The sequence below is a fragment of the Callospermophilus lateralis genome, chromosome 15, assembly GCF_048772815.1.
Source record: "Callospermophilus lateralis isolate mCalLat2 chromosome 15, mCalLat2.hap1, whole genome shotgun sequence".
NCBI classification, from domain to species: domain Eukaryota; kingdom Metazoa; phylum Chordata; class Mammalia; order Rodentia; family Sciuridae; genus Callospermophilus; species Callospermophilus lateralis.
Window position 1 is genome coordinate 66740463 of NC_135319.1, and position 21562 is coordinate 66762024.

The 21562-nt window shown below is 40.9% G+C and overlaps 1 protein-coding gene across 1 annotated transcript in view; it reads right to left on the minus strand.

The window, feature by feature from the left end:
• Nucleotides 1–12042: 12042 nt before the first annotated feature.
• The window catches only part of Cpn1 (carboxypeptidase N subunit 1), a 28032-nt gene continuing 18512 nt past the window's right edge, over nucleotides 12043–21562 (minus strand). The window contains exons 6-9 of the mRNA XM_076834347.1: nucleotides 20542–20681; nucleotides 17883–17982; nucleotides 15610–15728; nucleotides 12043–12192 (exon numbers count right to left, since the gene is read on the minus strand). Coding sequence (XP_076690462.1) covers nucleotides 12043–12192; nucleotides 15610–15728; nucleotides 17883–17982; nucleotides 20542–20681 — 509 coding nt within the window. The remainder of the gene's footprint in view (nucleotides 12193–15609; nucleotides 15729–17882; nucleotides 17983–20541; nucleotides 20682–21562) is intronic.

Genomic DNA, 21562 nt, shown 5'->3' on the forward strand with positions numbered 1-21562 from the left:
TCCGCCCCTGGCAGCGGTGGGCGGACCGATCCCGTGTGACTCAGCGCGCCGCCCCGCCTACCGCCTCATGCCGGGGCTTCCGCCTCGGCCCGCGCTCCCGCTGCCCCGGGTCGCCAAGCTCCGCTCCCCGCGCGCCCACCTCCCCGGCGCCCGCCCCGCGCTCACGCCCCCTGGTGGTCGGCCTGGCCTAGCCGCCCCGCGACGTCAGAGAGGCGGCGCTCCGAGCGCCTCTGCTTGGGAAACTGAGGCACCCGGACTCCGCTACCGCGGGGCATTCAACCCTCGGAGCTGCTCCGGCTGGGAGTAAGTTCCTCACCTCACTCAAAGTTCCCTCGCCCCCACGCCATCAGTCAACTAGAAAAAAAGAACGTTCCCTTCAGAGATGCTGTCCTCTTTGCTCCCTTCAGGCAGTCTTCATTACCTGTCACACAATACTCGCTGGTGTTCACTTCTGTCCATTCCACTCTCTCCCTGTCACCCCGCTCCCGCACCACCACCACCATCAGGAAAAGTCTCAGTACAGCTTTGAGAATTTAAGAGCAAGGACCAAAGGAATACAAGAAGTAGGCAGGGATGAGAGAACACCCCCAAATATCTCTCGAATCCCCCCCCCCGAGATTTCTTCTTTGTGCACAAAAGATCACAGATCACAAAGTCATTTTGCTTGGCCATGTTGTTTGAATTGATGTGTTGTAAGTTTCTGGGATCTAGGAGATTCTAAAGAATGCAGCAGGTCTATCACCATGCATGCAGAGCAGAGATAAGCGTTTATTTTAAAAATTTCACTGGATATGTTATTTCCCTTTCCTCTTTTTTTTAATCATTATGAAATTTATCATCCTAATCATTTTTAAACATGCAGTTCAGTGGCATTAAAGCATTCACACTGATGCAACCATCATCACCATCCCTCTCCCAAAAAGAGAGCTTTTCATCTTCCCAAAAGGAAACTGTCCCCATTCCCTACCTCCTGACAATCACCCTTCTACTGTCGGTCTCCATGAATTTCACTATTCTGGATACATCACATGAGTGGAATCACACAATACTTGTTCTTTCTTGTTAGGCTTATTTCACCTAATGCTGGGAGCCATCAGCCAAGTAGGTATGACAATTTCCTTGCCAGCGTACCACATGCATCAATGACTTTCAAAAGTTATTGGGAGACATAAAATTCTTTTCAGGATAATGTCTCTTTAGCATCATTGCCAGAATTCCTATCTTCATCCCCGTGCCAGTGAAGACAAAGATAAAAACAAACTACAGCTTCTATGATAGCTATCACAATAAACTGTATAAACTGATGCTATCAATGAATATAACTCAACAAGTAATGCTCAATTAAGGAGTCAACTTACTTTGGGAGGAAAACGGACTTTGGGAGGAGACGGACATATTGATAGATTCCTCCACTTTGAACTGCTTACAGATCGTTTGGTACAGCGAATTGTGGTAATGCTGGCATATCTTTGCTGATGGTGTCACCAGTGATGCAATTTTTATTTCCTTGCCAGTGCACCACATGTTAATTGTGGTAATGCTGGCATATCTTTGCTGATGGTGTCACCAGTGATGCAATTTTTCCAAAGGAACTGTCAATTGGCTTGGTGTCGTGGCATTTCTTTATCCTCCTCCCTTCTGCTAGTGATGGTCTAAAATTTGGGGGCCAATGGCTATATGCTGGACCGGTAGTCAGTGACGGGTATGATCCAATTGCAGTGGTATCAACCTAAGACAGGAGGCTGACGCCTAAAGGTCAGTTTTCCGATGACAGGTAAGAACCATATGTTGAATTGGACAACCTACCAGGCACAGTCCTTAAGCCACATTAACCTCACTCCCCCACTGGCACCAAGGCCAAATTTGGGGGCCAACAGAGGTGAGGCAAAGAACCTCACCCCCCCCCACTGGTGCATAGATCTATCCACAAGTATGGCTGTATGCTGGACCAGTAGTCAGTGACGGGTATGATCCAGTTGTAGTGGTATCAACCTAAGACAGGAGGCTGACGCCTAAAGGTCAGTTTTCCGATGACGGGTAAGAACCATATGTTGAATTGGACAACCTACCAGGCACGGTCCTTAAGCCACATTACTTGTTGTTTAATTAATCAGAAGGGGGGAGATGCTGGGAGCCATCAGCCAAGTAGGTATGACAATTTCCTTGTCAGAGTACCCCCTTGTTTCTTTAGTGGAAGGACTCGTGGAAATAGGACATTTTGCAGCGACATTGCATGTAAGGTGACCTTGCTCAAGGGGCGGATCCGTGTTTAGGGTGTTCCTGGTTTAGCATAATAGGAGATTAGGGTGTTCCCCGTTTAGAATAGGGCGTATCCTGCTGCCTGAGTTCCTCTTGAGTTCTTAGGGTCAGATAGTATATTTTGGGAGACAGAAGCCCAGGAAGTGTGGATTTGGGCAGAGAACGTGGATTTCCCCGGAATGTGTTTGTAGACGGCTGGTGTGAGTTCGGGAATAAAGAATTGCTGTTTGAATCTACAAGCTGTGTGGAGGCTCGTGATTTGTGCCCAGCCAGAGACTGCGGCAACCTAAAATAATGTCCTCACAGTTCATCCATGTTGTAGCATGTGCCAGAATCCTCTTTTTAAGGCTGAATAATATCCATTGTTCCTATAATACCACATTTTATTTATGCATTCATCCTTTGATGGACATTTGGGTTGTTTTTACCTTTTGACTGTTGTGAATAATGCTACTATGAACACTAATGTATGTTATCTACTAAAGTCCGTGCTTTGAATGTTTTTTATATCTCCATCCAGAAATGAAATTATTGGGTCAGATGGTAATTCTATGTTTAATTTTTCATGATATTGTTAAGCTGTTTTTCTCCTTTGCTTTTTGAAGCATGTGAATACTGAGGGGAGAAAATTTTGTAGTAAAATATTAATGTTGTGGGTTTTGTTAAAATTTTTAGAAAATATTTCATTTGTCTGTAAAACTGTGACTTTTCCTCAAGAAGGTAATTAATATTATGCAAGGTTGTACATGCCTGTAATCCTAGCTACTGGGGAAGCTGAGTCATGAGGATTACAAGTTCCAGGCCAGCCTGGGCAACTCAAAATAAAAACTAAAAAGGGCTGGGGGGTGTAACTTGGTGGTAGAGCACCCCTACATCTAATCCCCAGTACTAAAAGAAAGAAACAAAATAGAAAAGAAAGCTGCAAATCTATTGCCTTTATTTTTGAATAACAATATCATTTTCCAAAATAAAAACATTAATTATAGTTTTGTTTTTTGCAAATGTACTTTTCTAATGATTTTTTGAGCCAAATATGCATATGAAATCAAGATGAAGTAAAAAATCAAGCTTTTCATTTTAAAAATAAAATGTCAGATTGTCTTAACATATACTTATCCCAATCTAAACTTTTTTAGTTCACCTAAAAGAGTCAATTTCAAAATAATTTGATTATTGAATCTCAGAAGTAGGTTCTTTAGTGTGTACATTAAAGTTTAAGAATGACTGACCTAGTCCCAGCAGCCTTGGAAGCTGAGACAGGAGGATCACAAGTTGGAGAGCTGCCTCAGCAATTTATGGAGGCCCTAAGCAACTTAGTGAGAGCTTGTCTCAAAATAAAAGGGCAGGGAATGTGGCTCAGTGGTAAAGCACTCCTGGGTTAAATCCTCATTACTAAAAAAACAAAAAACTGACTTTGGACATTTCAAAGATTCTAAAACATCAAAGATAAAATAATATTTTCCCACTCACCAAAGATTTACTGTATTTTAACAATGTAACAGGAGTTTTTCTACGTGTTTGGGATTCAGCCTGATCAACTGTTGGGGTAAACACAAATCAGTGCCTAGGAAGTCTTAGGCCTGGTGAGATAAGGATTCTCAAGAATGTGATAATAAAGAAAACAGAGAAGGGAAACTGGCCATTTCCCTTGACTCCAATCTTTTTTTTTTTTTTTTTACTACCAGGGATTAAACCCAGGGGCACTTAAGTACTGAACCATTCCCCACTATTTTTAAAATTTTTTTGAGACAAGGCTTCACTAAGTTGTTGAGGCTGGTATCAAATTTGGAATCCTCCTGCCTCAGCCTGCTGAATTATTGGGATTACAGGCATGCACCACCATGCCTGGCTTGCCTCCTATCCTTAAGTGAAGATCAAAGCGGAGCAACCTTGGATGTAAAGTAAAACAATATACTCATAAAATATCTGAAGAAATCCACTGTATAGTGAGCATGTGACCTATCCCATATATTTTCCTTGCTTGTAGGTGCAATGCAGCACTCCAGCCTGTTACCATGGTGGAACAAGTAATAAAATGTCCAAAGCCTCTCCGTAGTCTTCCAAGTTCTTTCTTTTGGAATGTTAAACAGTACACTGGGGTTTTTGTAGCCTTAAGGTTGAACACCAACACACACAACAAGCTCCTTGTTCTCATGGAGAACATACTAGAGAGATGTGACAGACAATAAAGAAGTAAATAATAAACAAGACAATCATGGGTGTGGGGAGTGTTTTGAAGGAAATAAACCAGATGATATGTTAGATTAGATTGCAGGGAATTAAACCCTAATGCCCTAGGCATTCATTGCATGTAAAGAACTAACTTCTCTTCTTTGCAACAGGCATGGTACAAATTATAAACAGTCTTTGAGAAGACTGAGAGAAGAGTCACTTGACACACTGTCTGTGTACTGTGGGTCAGGGAGGGATCTAGGCTGATACAGGGCAAAGGCATATGTGGGAAACTTGTTTGAATATAAAGCGGGTGGAGAAGTCCCTCTTGGAGATGTAATATTTTCTTGAGATAAGATCGATGTGAAAGAATCAGCCATATAAAGAGCTGAGGAGGCTCTTTTCAGAAAGAGGAACTGCAGGTGAGAAGCCTTGAAATGGAAAGCAACTTGATAAATTTCAGAAACAGAAAAGAAGTCAGTGTGAGCAAGTGAGCTGGTATTATTTGAGATTAGAAGGCAAACAGGAGTGAGGACCATTCTAGGCAGGTAGAAATTCCAAGCCTCAGTAAGGAGACTGAATGTTATGATAAATCAATATATTGATGCATGATAAATATCTCCCATTGAAGGGACCCGAAATGAAAAGGATCAAGAGAAAACAATGTGTGTGAAGCTGTTTTGTTATCAAGGACAATCTCTACATATATGATATTAAATCTGAAATGTATATACTTATCCCTCTACTCCTGATAAGCCTTAATAAACCAAATCACAGAATGGCTCAATTTCTGTGTATTTTGATTCATCTCATTGATTAAAGCTATTTGAGTATGCCATCCTTAGATCTTGTATCTGAACCAAAATCCAATCTGACAGGATGTCCTGCATCTGAACTTCCACCGCTATGATGGGCAGCATCGCAAACTAACAGCTGAGCACAGCTTGGCCCCATAGAAAAGCCACCTCACTCTGGCTTCATCCTGCAGTATGCCACATCATAGACATAAGCTGCTGTTGACAATGGCAGCAGATGAGAAACTAATCAAAGTCAGCCTTGCTCATGGTGTCTAGCTGTTAATCCTGAAGCATCCAGGGGCTCAGCTCCTTCTTATTCCTGTCATTAAAGAAGATACTTAGAGGTGAAATACAAAAGACATAGGTTGAATTCTGCCAGGAAGGAAGAGGCATTATATGGAAACAATTATTAACTATTTATCAAAATGGTGCCAGAATGCATCTGGGAGTCTCAGATGGAGGTAGAGGAGGGTCAGTACTCAGGCTGGACGGGGACAAGCAGGGGAAGTCCTGTGCCCTCAGAGAAGCCATGAGTCAGGATGGTTTTGATGGGAGCATCTCTCTGGTGGGCTTCTGCTAGAAGACAAGAAAGGCCATTTGGTTTGACTTAGGAATAGACTTCAAGGGGCAGGAGTAAAGCCATTTCCTGTTTTGTTCTTCCTAGAAGAGGAGGGCCCTGTGAGGAAGTTTCTAAGTTATTTAAAAAAAAAAAAAAAAAGGACTCAAATTTCTCTTCAGGGCTGCTATGATATGTTTATATAATGTTGCCATGGGTCTTTTTTTCTTCCTACCTACTTGCAGAAGCTTGAACTGCTTTAATATAAAGTAGAAAATTATTTCACACTCAGAAATAAAAACCATTCTAAATGAGCAAACCTACCTTACTATAAAAATGCCTGGTATGGAGACTGGGGTTGTGACTCAGTGGTACAGTGCTTGTCTAACACATGTGAGGCACTGGGTTCAATCCTTAGCACCACATATAAATAAATAAATTAAATATTGTGTCCCCCACAAAATTTGCCTGGTTGGAGTGATATTTTTGGAAAAACTCATTCATCTTATATATCTGTCAAGATATATCTCTTCCTGTTTATAGGAAGAGACAAAAAGAAAGAAGATATTTAAGGATCTGAAAGGATGAAAGGAATAGAGAAAACTGCTTTTTGCCAATAACAAATCTTTTTTTTTTTTTTTTTTTTGGATAGGGTTTGGCTCAACTGCCTACCCAGACTGGTCTTGAACTTTTCTATCCTCCTGCCTCAGCTGCCTGAGTCACTAGGACTACAGGTATGTTTCTCCCTGCCAAGCTAGAATCAATACTTTAAAAGAAAAATTTTTATAAGCCATCTGTTTTATTTTCCTGGTTGTTCAAATTAATGAAACAAGGTAATAAAAGCTTGTCTTTTTCTTCTTCAAATAACATTTTTTTAAAATATACCATGACAACAAACTAGCAAAGTAGTCACTTTGGTCCTTAGCTTATGAGAAATCTGAGGCCACATGAGGTTAAATAGCTTACCTAGTCCTTCCTATTCCCATACATTCATCAATCTATATTGCTTTTCTCTATAATCTTTTACTCTAAGGAAATCATCATAATAATTCTTGACTACATGGTATAACACCTTTCTATTTTTTGTTTAATATGTTTATTTAAATTTGGTCACTTTATTTTTTTTAGAAAATTTTTTTCTTTAAAGTTATGTTTAATATATATATTTTTTTGTTTTTTGGAGGGTGGGGTATTAGGGATTGAACTCAGGAGCACTCAACCACTGAGCCACATCCCCAGCCCTATTTTTCATTTTATTTAGAGACTGGGTCTCACTGAATTGTTTAGAACCTTGCTGTTGTTCAGGCTGGCTTTGAACTTGCAATCCTCCTGCCTCGGCACACATACACACACACACACACACACATACACATACACACACTCGAGTCACTGGGATTTCAGGTGTGCACCACAATGCCCAGCTTGGTCAGTTTATTTTTTAAAGAAAAATTTCATACCACAAGTGCAAAACTAGTAGAGGTTATAATTCATAGAAGGTAAACATCAAAATAAATACAATGTAAGCAAGATTGTTTTTAGACTCTAGTTCTGAGTCTGAAACCCACTCATTCATTTGTTTAAAAAAAAAAATGAAACTAGCTAGTGTTAGAATATTAAGACCAAATAAAACATTGTCCTTGAAGTGTGTTCAGAAGAATCTAAAGAAATGAATAAGAAAATAACTTTTGCACTAAATGAGCTATTGCTAGGATAGTGCATCACAGAAAATTATCCCCTGCATCACACAGATTTGTCCTAATGGTCCTCTTGAACATGGCTTGTAATTCTGTACCCATATTTTGGAAACTACCTGATTTGTCCAAGATACTATATTATTATTATGTTTTCCAGAACTAAGTATTAAACCCATGGCCTCTTGTATGTGAGGAAAGTGCTCTAATATTGAGCTATATTTCCAGCCTTTTATTATATTTTAATATTTTTTATTTTATTTTGAAATGGTCTTGCTAAGTTGCCCAGGCTGGCCCTTGAATTTGTGATCCTCCTCCTTCAGCCTCTGGAAGACCTGAGAATACAGTATCTGGCTTGCCCAAGATTTCCGAATATGTAAAAGGCAAAGCCATCATCTGCCAAGTTTCAAAGTCTCCACAACTCATCTCGTTTGGGAACTTTGATCTGGATCTGCTGTGTTTGCCTTCCCTCACAATGTTTTATTCTGGTGCATCCATGGGCTTTAGTGATGTTATGACCCTCACTGTTTTTCCTGAAAAGGTGCCACCATTTGTATCTTACACTAAGAGAAAACAGACTCTTGGGAGGGCATGGGGGACTGTGTTTCTGGTGATGTGACACTGTTCTTCTCAGACACAGTCTCAGAAATCATTGCCTATTTAAGCAGCTGACCCCCTTGCTGACTCTTGTTGAACTTGTGGCCTATTTCATGTCCTCCACCCAGATTTGATAATAATGTGTTCGAGATTAGTGTGCAACGTGTCATAGAAGTGAGTCATCTGACTTCAGACTGTACTAAGGCAAACAAAGGAGGGCACTGGGTGATAAAGCCATCATGATTCTCTGGCCTCTGACAGGGCTGATCCCCATGGCAGAGTGGTTGGCTTCTTAATTTCCTGTGGATGGTGAGTTTGTTGAAGGCAAGACTATTGAATTATCTTTATATCCCTGTTGTCTATCAAGTGCCTGGTACATAAGTGTCTCTAGTACACATTTGTTGAATGATGGAATTTGCTTGAGTTAAAAATCACAGTAAAATTTTTTTTTTTCGTCCTGGGCATTGAACCCAGGGGCATTTAACTACTGAGCCATACCCCTAACCTCTTTTTATGTTTTTTAATTTAGGGCAGGGTCTTGATAAAGTGCTCAGGGCCTCACTAAATTGCTGAGGCTGGTATCAAACTTGCAATCCTCCTGCCAAAGCCTGGAGTCACAGGAATTTCAGGTGTGTGCCACCATGCCCAGCAAATCACAGTAAAATTTAAATGGTGCTTAAATTCAATAAAATGGTTATTTCCTCCCCTACACCACCTATTCCTCTTTTTTTTTTTTGGTAACAGATTTATAACTTTTTTTAAAAATGAGAACCATTTATTTTATGTTATCAATCTTCCCTATCCCTCTGCACCTTCCAGGAGTAGTCATATGGCCCAAGACTGACTAATCAGAGTCATTATGATATTTTTAGGGACAGTCACATAACTCAATTCATGTTATTGAGAGTCAAACCCTAAGGATCAATAGCTTGTTGCTAGTTGGATAGAATATAAGCTTGAAGACATTGTTGGTCATCTTGTCCCCTCATGAGCAGAGATTGTGTGAGAAAGAAGTTACTGTCAAAAATAATGAAATCCAGAAACGAATATATATGCTAGACCACATAAAGGAAGCTGTGTCTGACGTCCCTATTTATAAATTTTTAGTTACGTGAGACATTCAAAGTTTCATTTTCCAATTCCTGACTCACTAATGCTAATCTAAAATGAAACATATACTGTTCTTAGTAAAAATGGAAAAAATTTGATTTATGAGATTTTTTAATGTTAAGATGTAATTTTCCTAATTTTTGGCATCCAAGTTATTTATGAATCAGTGGTGATATTAGGTAGAAACTGTATTTTTTTCTAATTGTCCTTAATAAAAATTTGAAAGCTAGCTCCAAAAGACAGTGGATCCTGTATCCCTCCATTTAAAAAAAATTATATTGGTTTGTAAAATAAAAGTCTTCTATAAACTACATGTGTGTAAACATTTGGGTATTTTTTAAAAAGAATAAAATTGTGGTCATTTCTTTGGCTTATTCATACTTCATCTGATTCCAGAACAGATTTAAGGAAACTCATTAACTCCTTTGATCTGATGCTCAGCATGGAGGCTCCTTTCCAAAGATCTTATTGGGCACAACCTAAAAGGAAGTCAAAGAGGCCTTTTGTCCCTCTGCCTGTGGGGTGAATATCGATCCAAGGAATGATTTTATTTGCCACCTCCCCAGGACTGTGCAATAGGAGTCATCAGAGACAAGCAACGCCCCTGAAGACTTTTTCTGGGCTGCTGCCTAACTACAGGGCCATGGCTGTAAGCCCCCTCAGGTGCCCCCAGTCAGAGGGGCAAGGGTGAAAGGGTGCAGGGCGTCTGTGACATCTGAAGAAAATAAAGGTAGGAGAAAGGAAGACCCCTGAGGGGAGAGATCCTGGGGAGGAGTGGGAGAGAAGGTGAACTGGTGGAAGGAGTCTTTTTAAATGGTGAATGAAATTTAAGTTTTAGGAGAAGGGAAGGTACTGATGTTTGCTTAGGCATCTGCCCCGGGGAATGTTTACTCGAGGTTTAACAGCCAGAATGAAGTTAGTGTTGAAGTAGAAATAAAGCCATAGTCCAGGAAGGAGGTGGGTATGAGGGGGCGGGAGCAGGGTGTGTGTCAGGAATATGTGTGCTAGACAAATCGTGGTGAAGATGTCTCTCTGGACACAACAGTTTATCCAGTTCTGGTAGCAGATTTGTTTGGAGCCATGCTGTCCCACTTTCTAGATCCTGGGTTTTGAGATGATTGGTCCAAGTTAGGGTGTCTTCTGTTGCCATGGAAAAAGTGAGTCTTACTAGTTCACTTATGACTAGACTTAGTGTGGTTTGGATGCTACACTATTGGACCTATGTTGAGTGAGACTTTTAGCATGTTGAGATCATAAGTCAGGAAATTAAGCATACACATACACACACACACACACTCTCTCTCTCTCTCTCTCTCTCTCTCTCTCTCTCTCTCTCTCTTCCCTGCTACAGGGTTCTTGGGTTTGCTACTTCTACTTGGTGCTTTTTTTTTTTTTTTTTTGCGGGGGGCGGGGGGGGGGAGGGAGGATTGTACCAGGGATTGAATTCAAGGCAATCACTGAGCCACATCACTACCCTATTTTGTGTTTCATTGACAGTCAAACCCCAAGGATCAATAGCTTGTTGCTAGTTTGATAGAACTCTGAGTTGCTTGGCACCTTGTTGTTGCTGAGGCTGGCTTTGAACTTGTGATCCTCCTGCCTCAGCCTTCTGAGCCACTGGGATTATAGGCATATGCCACTGTGCCCAGCCTGCCTGAAACTTTTATCGTATCCTTCATGAGTCTTCTTTCTTGTTCTTTCCCTATCAGCCAAGTATTACCTCTTTAGAGAGGCCTTCCCTGATCATCTTATATCAAAATCCTCCTTACCGGTTGCAGTGGCGCACATCTGTAATCCCAACCACTCAGGAGGCTAAGGCCAAAGGATCATGAGTTCAAAGCCAGACTCAGCAATTTAGTGAAGCCCTAAGCAACTTAACAAGATGCTGTGTCAAAATAAAACATAAAATGGGCTGGAGATGTGGCTCAGTGGTTAAGTCCCCTGGGAATAATAATAATAATAATAATAAAGCTGTAGCTAGGCTTGGTGACATATGCCTGTAATCCAGAGACTTGGGAGGCTGAAGCAGGAGGATTGAAAGCTCAAGGTCAGCCTCAGCATCTTAGTGAGACCCTCAACTACTTAGTGCAACCCTACCTCAAAATAAAAATTTCAAAGGCCTGGGGATGTAGCTCAATGGTAAAGTGCCCCTGGGTCCAATACTTAGTACCCAACATAAATAAATATAAAAAATAAAGTAAAATCAAACTCTAGATATAAAATTAAAGGGGTACAAGTCCGGAAAATGCTGGATCCAAAATTGGAGACTCTTCTTTCTTGTCCTAAATTCTGCCCTCCCTTGCCCCCATTAATTCTGATTTCAGATCTTAGTCCATTTTTGTCCTGCTAGAACAAAATATTAAGGCTGGATAACTCATAAAGTAAGGAGGTTTATTTGGCTTATGATTCTGATGGCTGAAGAATCCAAACAGCACAGCTGTGGTGTCCTGGCCAGGGCTCCTTGGCTGAGTCATGATGTGGAGAACTGGAGAGGGAATTGGCCATGTGCAGAAGGGGCCAGGCATATGGGGTGGCTTCACTTTATAACAACCCCCTCTTGGGTGGCCAACCAAGCAGAAGTAGTCTTGGATGCACAGGGGACAGGCCTAAACCAAACTCCCAGAACAGAAACCTGAACCCCGCAGGCTGTATGTGTACAACTGCACCAGTTTTCCACTCCACGCTGTTTGACATTGGCCTAGAGAAGGCTTACTCCCGAAACACATGAAGACCATTTTGAACTGTTCTCAATATGTTTATATTTAAATATGTCTCAGATAAAAAACAATAGAGAGCATGCCTCATGGGATTTGAGAGCAGAAATAAAGCCTTCCTAAACGTGGCCAGGGCCCGGTGGGCTTCAGCCAGGGCCTCTGTGTGGCTGCTTCCTGGCCCCATCTTTCTTTTTGGTTATCCGAAGCTGCGCCTGCATTCTGCCTCCCTGCCCTCCACCTGGAGCCTTCCTCAGGGTGTTTACTGGAGCAATGCTTCTCTTGAGGTAGAAGTTGACCTGGAAGAGGAAAAGCAGAAGGTAGGAGCCCAGTTTGGATTCTTCTTTACCGCAGTTCCAGGTTCCAAGGGCAGGAGACTTGGGGAGAATTATTACAGCGATGGCCAAGAGCAGCACCAGTGGTGTCCTGTAGACTTGGATAATAGTCTCCCCAAATTGGTACACAATCACTGGCGACACATAGGTAAATATACATTTATTTTATATGAATGAGAAAAGTTATATCTACATCCCAAATCATGATTTCACCAATATTGTTGCTTAGGACAAGAGCTAGGATTGATGGTGCCCTAATAATATCTGTCTCCTTTACACTGACTATATGAGTCACAGGTGCCCTGCTCAGGCATGCCAATGTGTGTTTCAGACCTTCGGAACTAAATTTCCTGCTCTATTGTTTGGCAGTAGATAGAGATGATGGAGACTGCCTATGCATTTTTGGACCCTTAACTTCCCTGGGCACAGATGCATCCTTTGAAAGCTAAATGACACTTCCCTTCTGGCCACAGCCTGAAGATGGAAAGATGCCTTTGAGTGTGGGATATACTGGGCGTGGAGGAGCTGGACAGCCCTTGCAGGCAGGGAAAGAAGAGGGAGAGGCACAGTGTCCTGACAGCTCCCCTGGGGCAAGCCTGGCTGCCCCGCCCTTGGAACAGTCTGAGCCAGCTGGGAGTGAAAAACAGGCCACTGATGGAGAGGCCTCTCCATGGGGTTATTTCCTGCCCTGTGCACAGGAATCCAAGCCAGTTCTTCTGCTAGTTCACCAAAGGAGTGGGGGATAGGGGAGTCAGAGCCAACTGCACTGTGTCATTTACTATTTCCTCTTTAGTAATACAGAAATCTAGGAAAGGGGAAAGAAGAGAGGAGAGAGACAACAAAAGGAGGAAAGGACAGAGGAAAACAGAAGGAGCCACATCTGGAAGGCTACGGGGAAAAGCAAGGCCGCACAGGACCCTGGGAAGTATTTTAAAACTTCTTGATTGTAACATGGGAATTCCTCCGTAAACAATCTTTTTTTTTTCCTTCTTCAGCCAGATGGCTGTCTGCTTTAGGATGGAAAAGGAAATGGATTCTACTGTGATCCATAGATCAGATTCTTAGTTGTTACTGTATCTGAGAATTGTACTTAAAAGACAGATTCCCCCCCCCCCACCTAAGTTATATTTGACATATGAAGAACCAGTTATGCTAATTTATTTAAAGAATATGTGAAAAAAGGAGGTGAAATACTTTGAAACAGAGTATGTTACTTGAGAGGTCTTTTGGTTGTTTGCATTCAGCATTGAATAAACTTGCTTAGCACAAGACCTATGTAAACAGCTGTCTGCTAGTCATTTGATTTTAGTGTAGAATAAGGATAAAGGGAAAGAGGACGCATTGGCTGGGAAATTGGAATCAGCTAACAGGTTGTAATGGAAGAGTTACTCTTTTCTTCCTGCAATTGTGAGTAGAAGTAATGCAGGAGATGGGAGTAGAGGGACTAGGGGGGGGGGGGATTATCTAAAAATTTCAGAGGAATTCTCAAAGGATTTACAGAGTAATTCCTTATTGTTATCCTGAAACAGAAAGCTTCTTCATGCTGAGAATAAAAACTACCCTTGGACTGGGCCAGGCATTAGGAAAGCTGAAGCCGACATGTTCTCTGACTAGCACAGCCTAGCTAAACCTACATATGCCTATCACCTGGCTTTCATTGCTATAAACTGTAACCATTTCTTTAGGGCCAGCAGAGAAAAATCTAGCTGCTTGTCCCCACTTTGATCAAACTGCATAAAATTTATTTTTCCTTTTTTTACATCATTTGCTTATTTCTTATGTATGCAGGCAGCCAAATCTGCTCCCTGCTTGGCTGCTGGTAAAATAAGGGGTTATGAACACAAATGATAAGGTCCTGACACAATAGATGAGGAGGCAGCTTGGAGAGCCTGCCATAGGTTCAAATCCTGGCTTCCATCATTTCCTCACAGGGTGATATTATATAAGTTTCTTGTCTTTAGACAAGTTTCAATTTCCGCAGCCACAAATGGGGACACTTATATCTACCTCATAGAGTTATTGTGAAGGTTATTGAGATAATTCTAGAAAACTCTCTGTGCTAAACTTTTCATTTCTGTGACAAAATACCTGAGAAAAGCAACTTAAAGGAGGAAAGATTTATTTTAGTTCATGGTTTCAGATTTCAGTCAGTGGCGGGCTGGCTATATTATTTTAGGCCTATAGTGAGGCAGAAGATCATGGTGGAAGAATGTGGCAGAGAAAGCTACTCACCTCTCCAAAGCAAGGAAGGAAGGGGAAGGAAGGACAAGCTATACCCTTCCAGACCATGTCCCCTTTCCTGAAGCTTCTGCCACCTCCCAACAATGCCACAGCTATGAGTCCATCTATGGATCAATACATTGATGAGGTCAGAGCCTTCGTTATCCACTTAATTCTCAAAAGACCCATCTCTGAACATTGTTGCATCGAGGACCAAACCTTCAATATCTGAGCCTTTGGGGAACATTACTATATTTAAAATGATGAGATACTTGACTGCATTGTGTTAAGGAAAGAGAGAGGGAGGGTCTAATAAGCTCTAGAGTTGTGTAGAGAAGGAAAAGGACGAGTGAGGAGGCCCTGGGAAATGCCAACTATAGGAAACAAGGGTTGTAGATCCTCATTAAAGAGAATTGACTCCTTTTTCCTCATTTGAAAACATCTGGGGATTAATGTCCATGACCTCTGATTCCCTTTAAGCTCTGAGAACCTTATCTAATATGACCTAAAGTAAAAAAGGTTCCAGACTGTAAATCAAAAAAGTTCTTTGCCTCTCATCCTATCCATAAAGGAAAACAGTGGAGATTGAATATTACAGTCGGCTAATTAGAGAGCCGCAGGCTCTTGGAAGAGGCAAGTAGAAATCAAGACTGTGTGAGCCAACAGGGCATCCAAGGGCTGGCAGAGCGCCACCCTGTGGTATTTCTTGCTTATGGACCAAGGAATGCAAACAGGGGAAGCCAGGGAAACTGTGCAGGAGCTCCAGGATTTACATGTTGAGTCATGTCAACCACTATATTAAATGCTAGTTGTGCTCTTTCTCTTTTGAACCTCCTGTGAAGGTGGTACCATTAGTCTTAGGAAGAAACTGAGGATGAGAGAGGCAATTTATTCAAGGTCTGTGGGCAAATAAGATGGATTTAAAACATACAGTTCTTTTAATCATGATGTTGTGTTAAATAGAAGAATAAGAAAAAGCCAAAAGGAAGTGGGGAAGGAGACAAAAGAAGGATGACAAGAAAAATTAGGATAGAAGAGCAATGAACTTTTTTTTAAAGGTGAAAGAGAGAAACTCAGACAAGATTAGAGCAAAGCAACCAGTTGTTTAAGACATGGAATAAGTGATATTTGTAGTGTTCTGTAAAGCTCAGCAGAACTCACCAGCGTTGGTCTCCCAGGATACACGATCACATTCTCTGTCTGTGGGTCAAACCCAGGTGCTGTGGCAGTGACAGTGTAGGTACCTGGGAGCAGTAGCCGGAAGTAATCACCTCGTTCACCTAATAGTGACAAGGATGTGACTCAGTCTGCTGATTAAAAGCATGCCCCAAATGGTACCTTGTTATGAAGAATGATCTGGAGGTTTTAGCTGACTACAGCTTGTTTTTTCTTAACAGCAGAATGAAACTGATGAAGCACTAAATTGATTGTAAGGATACTCCTCAATAGGAGGAGCCCCTAAGAAAATGTTCCATTGTGCTTCACACTGAAAGTATTGTCTTCAATTCTAGACCTTGGATTTTAATACAAACTTGTGTCTAGTAAAGGGTCACTATAAGAAAGCAAAGGTTAAAATGTTTATTATGTTGCCTGATTAAGGAAACTATTTGAGACCTGTTTTTAATATTTGAAAAGTCAAAAAGTCACTGTGAAGAAATAATTTCTACCTAAAGAAACAAGAATGAGAACTATAGATTTAAGTTGCTAAACAGAAGCAGAAATTATTATAATAAACAGAGCTATAAAAAAATGACTGCTTTATGAATTTGGGAACACTCGGGTAGATGTTTAATGGGACGCCCTAGAAAAGCTACATGGTTGAGCTATGTACAATCTGCACTAATAGCCCTCGCACTGCTGACTTGGACAACCAGTGGTAAGAGATGCTGTGAGCATGTAATTTTATATTAGGTAGGAAGGCTTACTAAATGATTGCCAATGTTCTGATTTTGAAAATCATATTTTAAAATTTCTTCCATCACCTTCAAAATAAGCCTGTTTTTCTGTGGCAGGAATGCAGTATTATGGCCAATCATGATGGTGGTGCCTATAAAATTTTTAAAGTATGCAGCAATGATTAATTGAAATAATAAATGCAATAAAGAATGGTACAGGCAATAATGAGTAACTTTTTTTTCCTGCTACCTATTAAATGTCTTAATTTACTTTAAAATACTTTAGCAAAGGCAGGGTATTATTATGCATATATTAGATAGTTTGAGTTATACTCCGGGGGCTATCATTTTCTTAATTGGAGGCTCATACTTAGAAGTGGATAACAACTGTTTTATCAGAAAGACCCCATTCCAGATGCAGGTAGGAAGAGGGATTCAAGTATGTTTATCTTTATATGGTTTGCTAAGTAGCATAATGAATTTTAGCAATAGATCTTTTTTACCAGTGAAATGTTATTTATTAGCACAATGAGTGTGGAGAAGTGGGCACTTATTGGTGGAATGAATGATGATCACTATCAGTGGCTAGAATGTTTCAGAGATATTCCTCTCCCTTGCTTATATGGGATAAAAATCTAACAAGTACTGAAGCCTGTGCTCTTGAGAGGGTGCCTGAAGTTGGATCCATAAATGGTCCTGGGTCCAGCCATTGGGATGAAGGATTCCAGTTGTCTGAAGCCTGATCAAGAGGCTTCAGAATTCTGCTTTTAGAATATTGCTTTTGTCTTGAATGGACCTTTGATTGAAGCTATGCTGGGATCACCTTAAAGAATATAGATTTCATGCAACTTAAACAGATTACATGAACTGTAAAAATGCATGCTTGGTAATAAATGTTTGTGTAGTAAAATGAGCTGAGCCTTGTTGGTATCGAGGTTGTTGGGAGGTAGGCAAATCTTACCAACCCTTAACCATTGGTAACTACTTCTATCCTTTAAAAACAAACAAGAAAAAAACCTTATAAATTGTGCATAATCAATCTGAGCAAGGTCCATTTGCAACACCATTCTTCCATGATATCATTCTATACCCTTTAAGGAGGCCTCAGATAGCTCCAAGATCTCTCTCCATTACCAGTCTTGACCTGCAGCAAGCCAGAACCAATCTTGCTAACTTTTGTCTTAGTGGACATATATGGAAATGCCTGAGTCAGGGACAAACTAAACAGATATTACAGTTCTTCTCTTTTCTTTTCTACCCCATTTTCACACCAATTTGCAAGCTATTATAGCCTCAAGGCCAGAAATAACAAGGTTATATGTGGCAGTGACTCCTCCACTCTGATAAGAAATTACTTTTCATTTTTTCCCCCTGGTCCTGGCCTCTCAGGGATCGCTTGTTTCACAAGCAAAAGATTTTCCATGTGAACATCTTGGTTGCTTGATCCAGCCTTTTAATTTACTTTCTCCATTTCTAGTACCCTTTCTTCTTAACCTCTACCACCAGTATTCCTGACACCCCCAAGTAGGGACCACCTACCCGCAGTGACATCATGATTAATCCCATGGACAGAAATGACAGCCCCTGTGAGATTATGATGATTCTCATCAAGCACCATTCCCTTGATGCCCTGGTGAACCTGCAGGAAAAGTTGAGAGCACAGAGTTATGCTCAAACTGGTGGAGTTTTTTATAGTATAAAGCCCTTTCTTATATGCTTTCACACTCGAGCTCCCCAAGTGGGTAACAGCCCCCAACCCAGTCTCTTTGCTGCTCCTCCACACCAATAATCTCCTCAACAGAACATAGTGATCCTGTTAAATCCTAAGTCAAATCATGTCATGTTCTACTCAAAACCTAACTCAGCTCATAGGCTACAGTTTTTAGGATGGTCTAAAAAGCCGTGGTCCCTGTTGACCACCTGCTCTCATTGTTTATCACACTCTGCTTTACACTTGAAACCCACTGGGAGGCTAGCCACACTGATATCCTGAACTTGCATTTTTTTTGGGGGGGGTGGGGGAATACCAGGAATTGAACTCAGGGGCACTAAACCACTGAGCCACATTCCATGCTCTTTTTAATGTTTTAATTTAGAGACAGTGTCTTACTGAGTTGCTTAGGGCCCTGCTAAGTTGCTGTGGCTGGCTTTGAACTCTCGATCTTCCTGCCTGAGCCCCCCCAAGTTGCTGAGATTACAGATGTGCACCACCATACCCAGCCCATCCTTGCATTTTTTAAACTAAAAATTTTTAAATTGTTATAAAACATACATGACATAAAATGTATCATCTTAACCATTTTAAGTGTCCATTTCAGTGTTAATAAACACAGTCAGAATGTGCAACCAGTGCTAGCACTCATCCTTAGAACTCTTTGCATCTTGTAACACTGAAACTCTGACTTAATTAAATAAAAACTCTCCATTCCCTCCTCTTTCCCTGGCTCTGGCAACCACAATTCTATTTTCTGTCTTCACATTTTGACCACTCTACATATCTGATATATGTGGAATCATACAGTATTTGCCGGGATGAGTACATTTAGGGATGAGGTGCTTGGGACTAAACCCAGGGGTGCTGCACCAGTGACCTACATCCCAAGTTCCTTTTATTTTGAGACAGAGTCTTTCTGAGTTGCTTAGGGCCTTGCTAAGTTGCTGAAGCTGGCCTTGAACTTGTGATCCTTCCCCAGCTTCCTGAGCTACTAGGATTATAGGTGTGAACTACCACACCTGGCACATTTGCCTTTTCACTTAACATGATGTCCTCAAGGTTCATCCACAATGAAGCATGTATCAGAACTTCCTTCATTTTGAAGGAAAGCTAAATAATATCTATTATATATATACTCCAGATTTTGTTTGTACATTCATCTATCAAGGGACACTTGGGTTGCTTCCACTTTTTGGCTATTATGAAAAATGCTACTATGAACAAGAGTGTGCAAGTTCCTCTTTGAGACCCTGTTTTCAGTGCTTTGGTATACATCCACAAGCAATATTACTGGCTCCTGTGGTAATTCTATTTACAATTTGGTGATGAACTTCCATAGTAGCTGTAACCATTTTACATTCCCACAACAGTGTGCAAGGATTCCATTTTCTTCACATCCTTTCTAACACTTTTTTAGTGTGTGTCTGGTACTGGGGGTTGAACCCAGGAGAGCTCTACCACTGGCCTGCACCCTGAGCCCTTTTTATTTTTTATCAAAACAGGGTCTCTCTCCATGTATGTATAATATATCAAAATATATTCTACTGTCATGTATATCTAAACAGAAAAAAAAAGACAGGGTCTCTCTAAGTTTCCAATGTTGTCCTTGAACTTGCAATTCTTCTACCCCAGCCTCCAGAGTTGTTGGGATTAGAGATGTGCCATTTTTTTTCTTTTCTGGTAGGTGCCATCCCAATTGGTATGCAGAGCCGAGTACAGTGGTGCATACCTGTAATCCCAGTGACTCAGGAGGAGTCTGAAGCAGGAGGATCCCAAGCTTGAGGCCAGGCTGGCCAATTTAGCAAGATTATGTCTCGAAATAAAAAAATAAAAAGGATTGGGTATGTAGCCCTGTGGTACATACAGGGCTAAATTACTTTTCATTGTGCTCAATCCCTAGTGCTGCAAAAGGAAAATAAAGTTCTTATGGGTATAAGGGGTATCTCATTTGGTATTGATTTACATTTCCCTGATGATTAGTGATGTTGAACATTTTTTGGTTTGTCTTTGGTTTTATGATTGTTTTGTGTCCATTTAGGAAACCCCTTTTTGGCCCTGAATATTTGCATGATTCTCTCCCTCAACTCTTTGAAATCTCTGTTTAAAAGTCACCTTCCCTAGAAGGCTCTCTTTATAGCATCTCTCTTTAACATGTTCTAAAATTTACTTTCTTATTTTACTTATTGTCTGTCCTCTCTAGAATTCAATTCTATATTGGCAGGGATATTTGTTTGTGTATTTGTTTATTAATAATACCAAGCTCTTAAGTTAAGTTTCTGGCAGATCATAGTGCTCTGTCATGTTGAATGAATGAATCTCACTGGGAAGGGCAACCAAAATCTACTGCACTGAGTGACTGGAAAAGTCAGATCTTGCCAGACTCAAAAATGGAGCCTGTCACTGGGGAACACCCACATCCCTCTCTCCCTCCTTCCCTCCCTCCCTCCTTCCATTCCCTCCCTCTGGTGAAAAATGACATCTTACCTGTTCTAAGAATTGGATTAGGGCTTCCCGATTACCTAGCCACTCCCGTTGTAATTCCTCTTGACGGGGAAACTTGTTGCAACTGAGTTCCAGAGTGATCTCAAAGCAGTTGGTATGGAGATAATTAAAGTCTTGCATTCCTAAGGGAAAGAGGGTAATTGCAGATTTGTACAACTAGGTTCCCACCCAACCCCCCACCTCATCTCTTTTTAATCACAATTTCTCCACACCATCACCATCCCCACCTTCTATTCTACCTCTTGATCTCTGTTTACTTTTCTCTCCCATAAAACCTTTCCCCTAGCTGGCACAGTGGTGCATGCCTGTAATCCCAGCAGCTCAGGAGGCTGAGGCAGGAAGACTTCAAGTTTAAGGCTAGCCTCAGCAACTTAATGAGACCCTAAGCAACTTGGTGAGACCCTTTCTAAAAATAAAAAATAAAAAGGGCTGGGGATGTGGCTCCGTGGTTAAGTCTGTTGGATTCAATCCCTGGTATGAAAAAAAGCTTTCTCCAAGTTTCCAGATCACATGTCTTTCTCTCTTTCCCATTTCCTCTCTTCATGAATGCTCATTTTGTCATCTGCTTCCTCTCCATTTTTCCCATTTCAGGATTTAATTTCACTTCGTCTATCTTATCATTTCCAAAGCCTGATGATTAACTGTGCCTTATTATTAGAACATGCGTTATGTATTGCTTTGGGGAGATTTTTCATTTTAAATTACAATGTTTTTCAGACCTGGGAGATTAAAAATAAGATGAATATTTTGTTTTCACATCCCTCACCCTAACTGAGAACATGCTGATCGGAAAATAATTCTCCCAAACTGACTCATGAAAAAGCAGAAGGTAGTTGTATATTTTTCCTTCACCAAATGCCTGCTCTGATCTATGTCATTCAATTATTCAATGGAATAAATTATTTTTAGTATGTTTCTGATTATTAGGATAGTACTTATGGCAAATTCACTTGGGTTAAAAATTATGCAAAGATGTCCATACTATACAAAGTGATCTACAAAT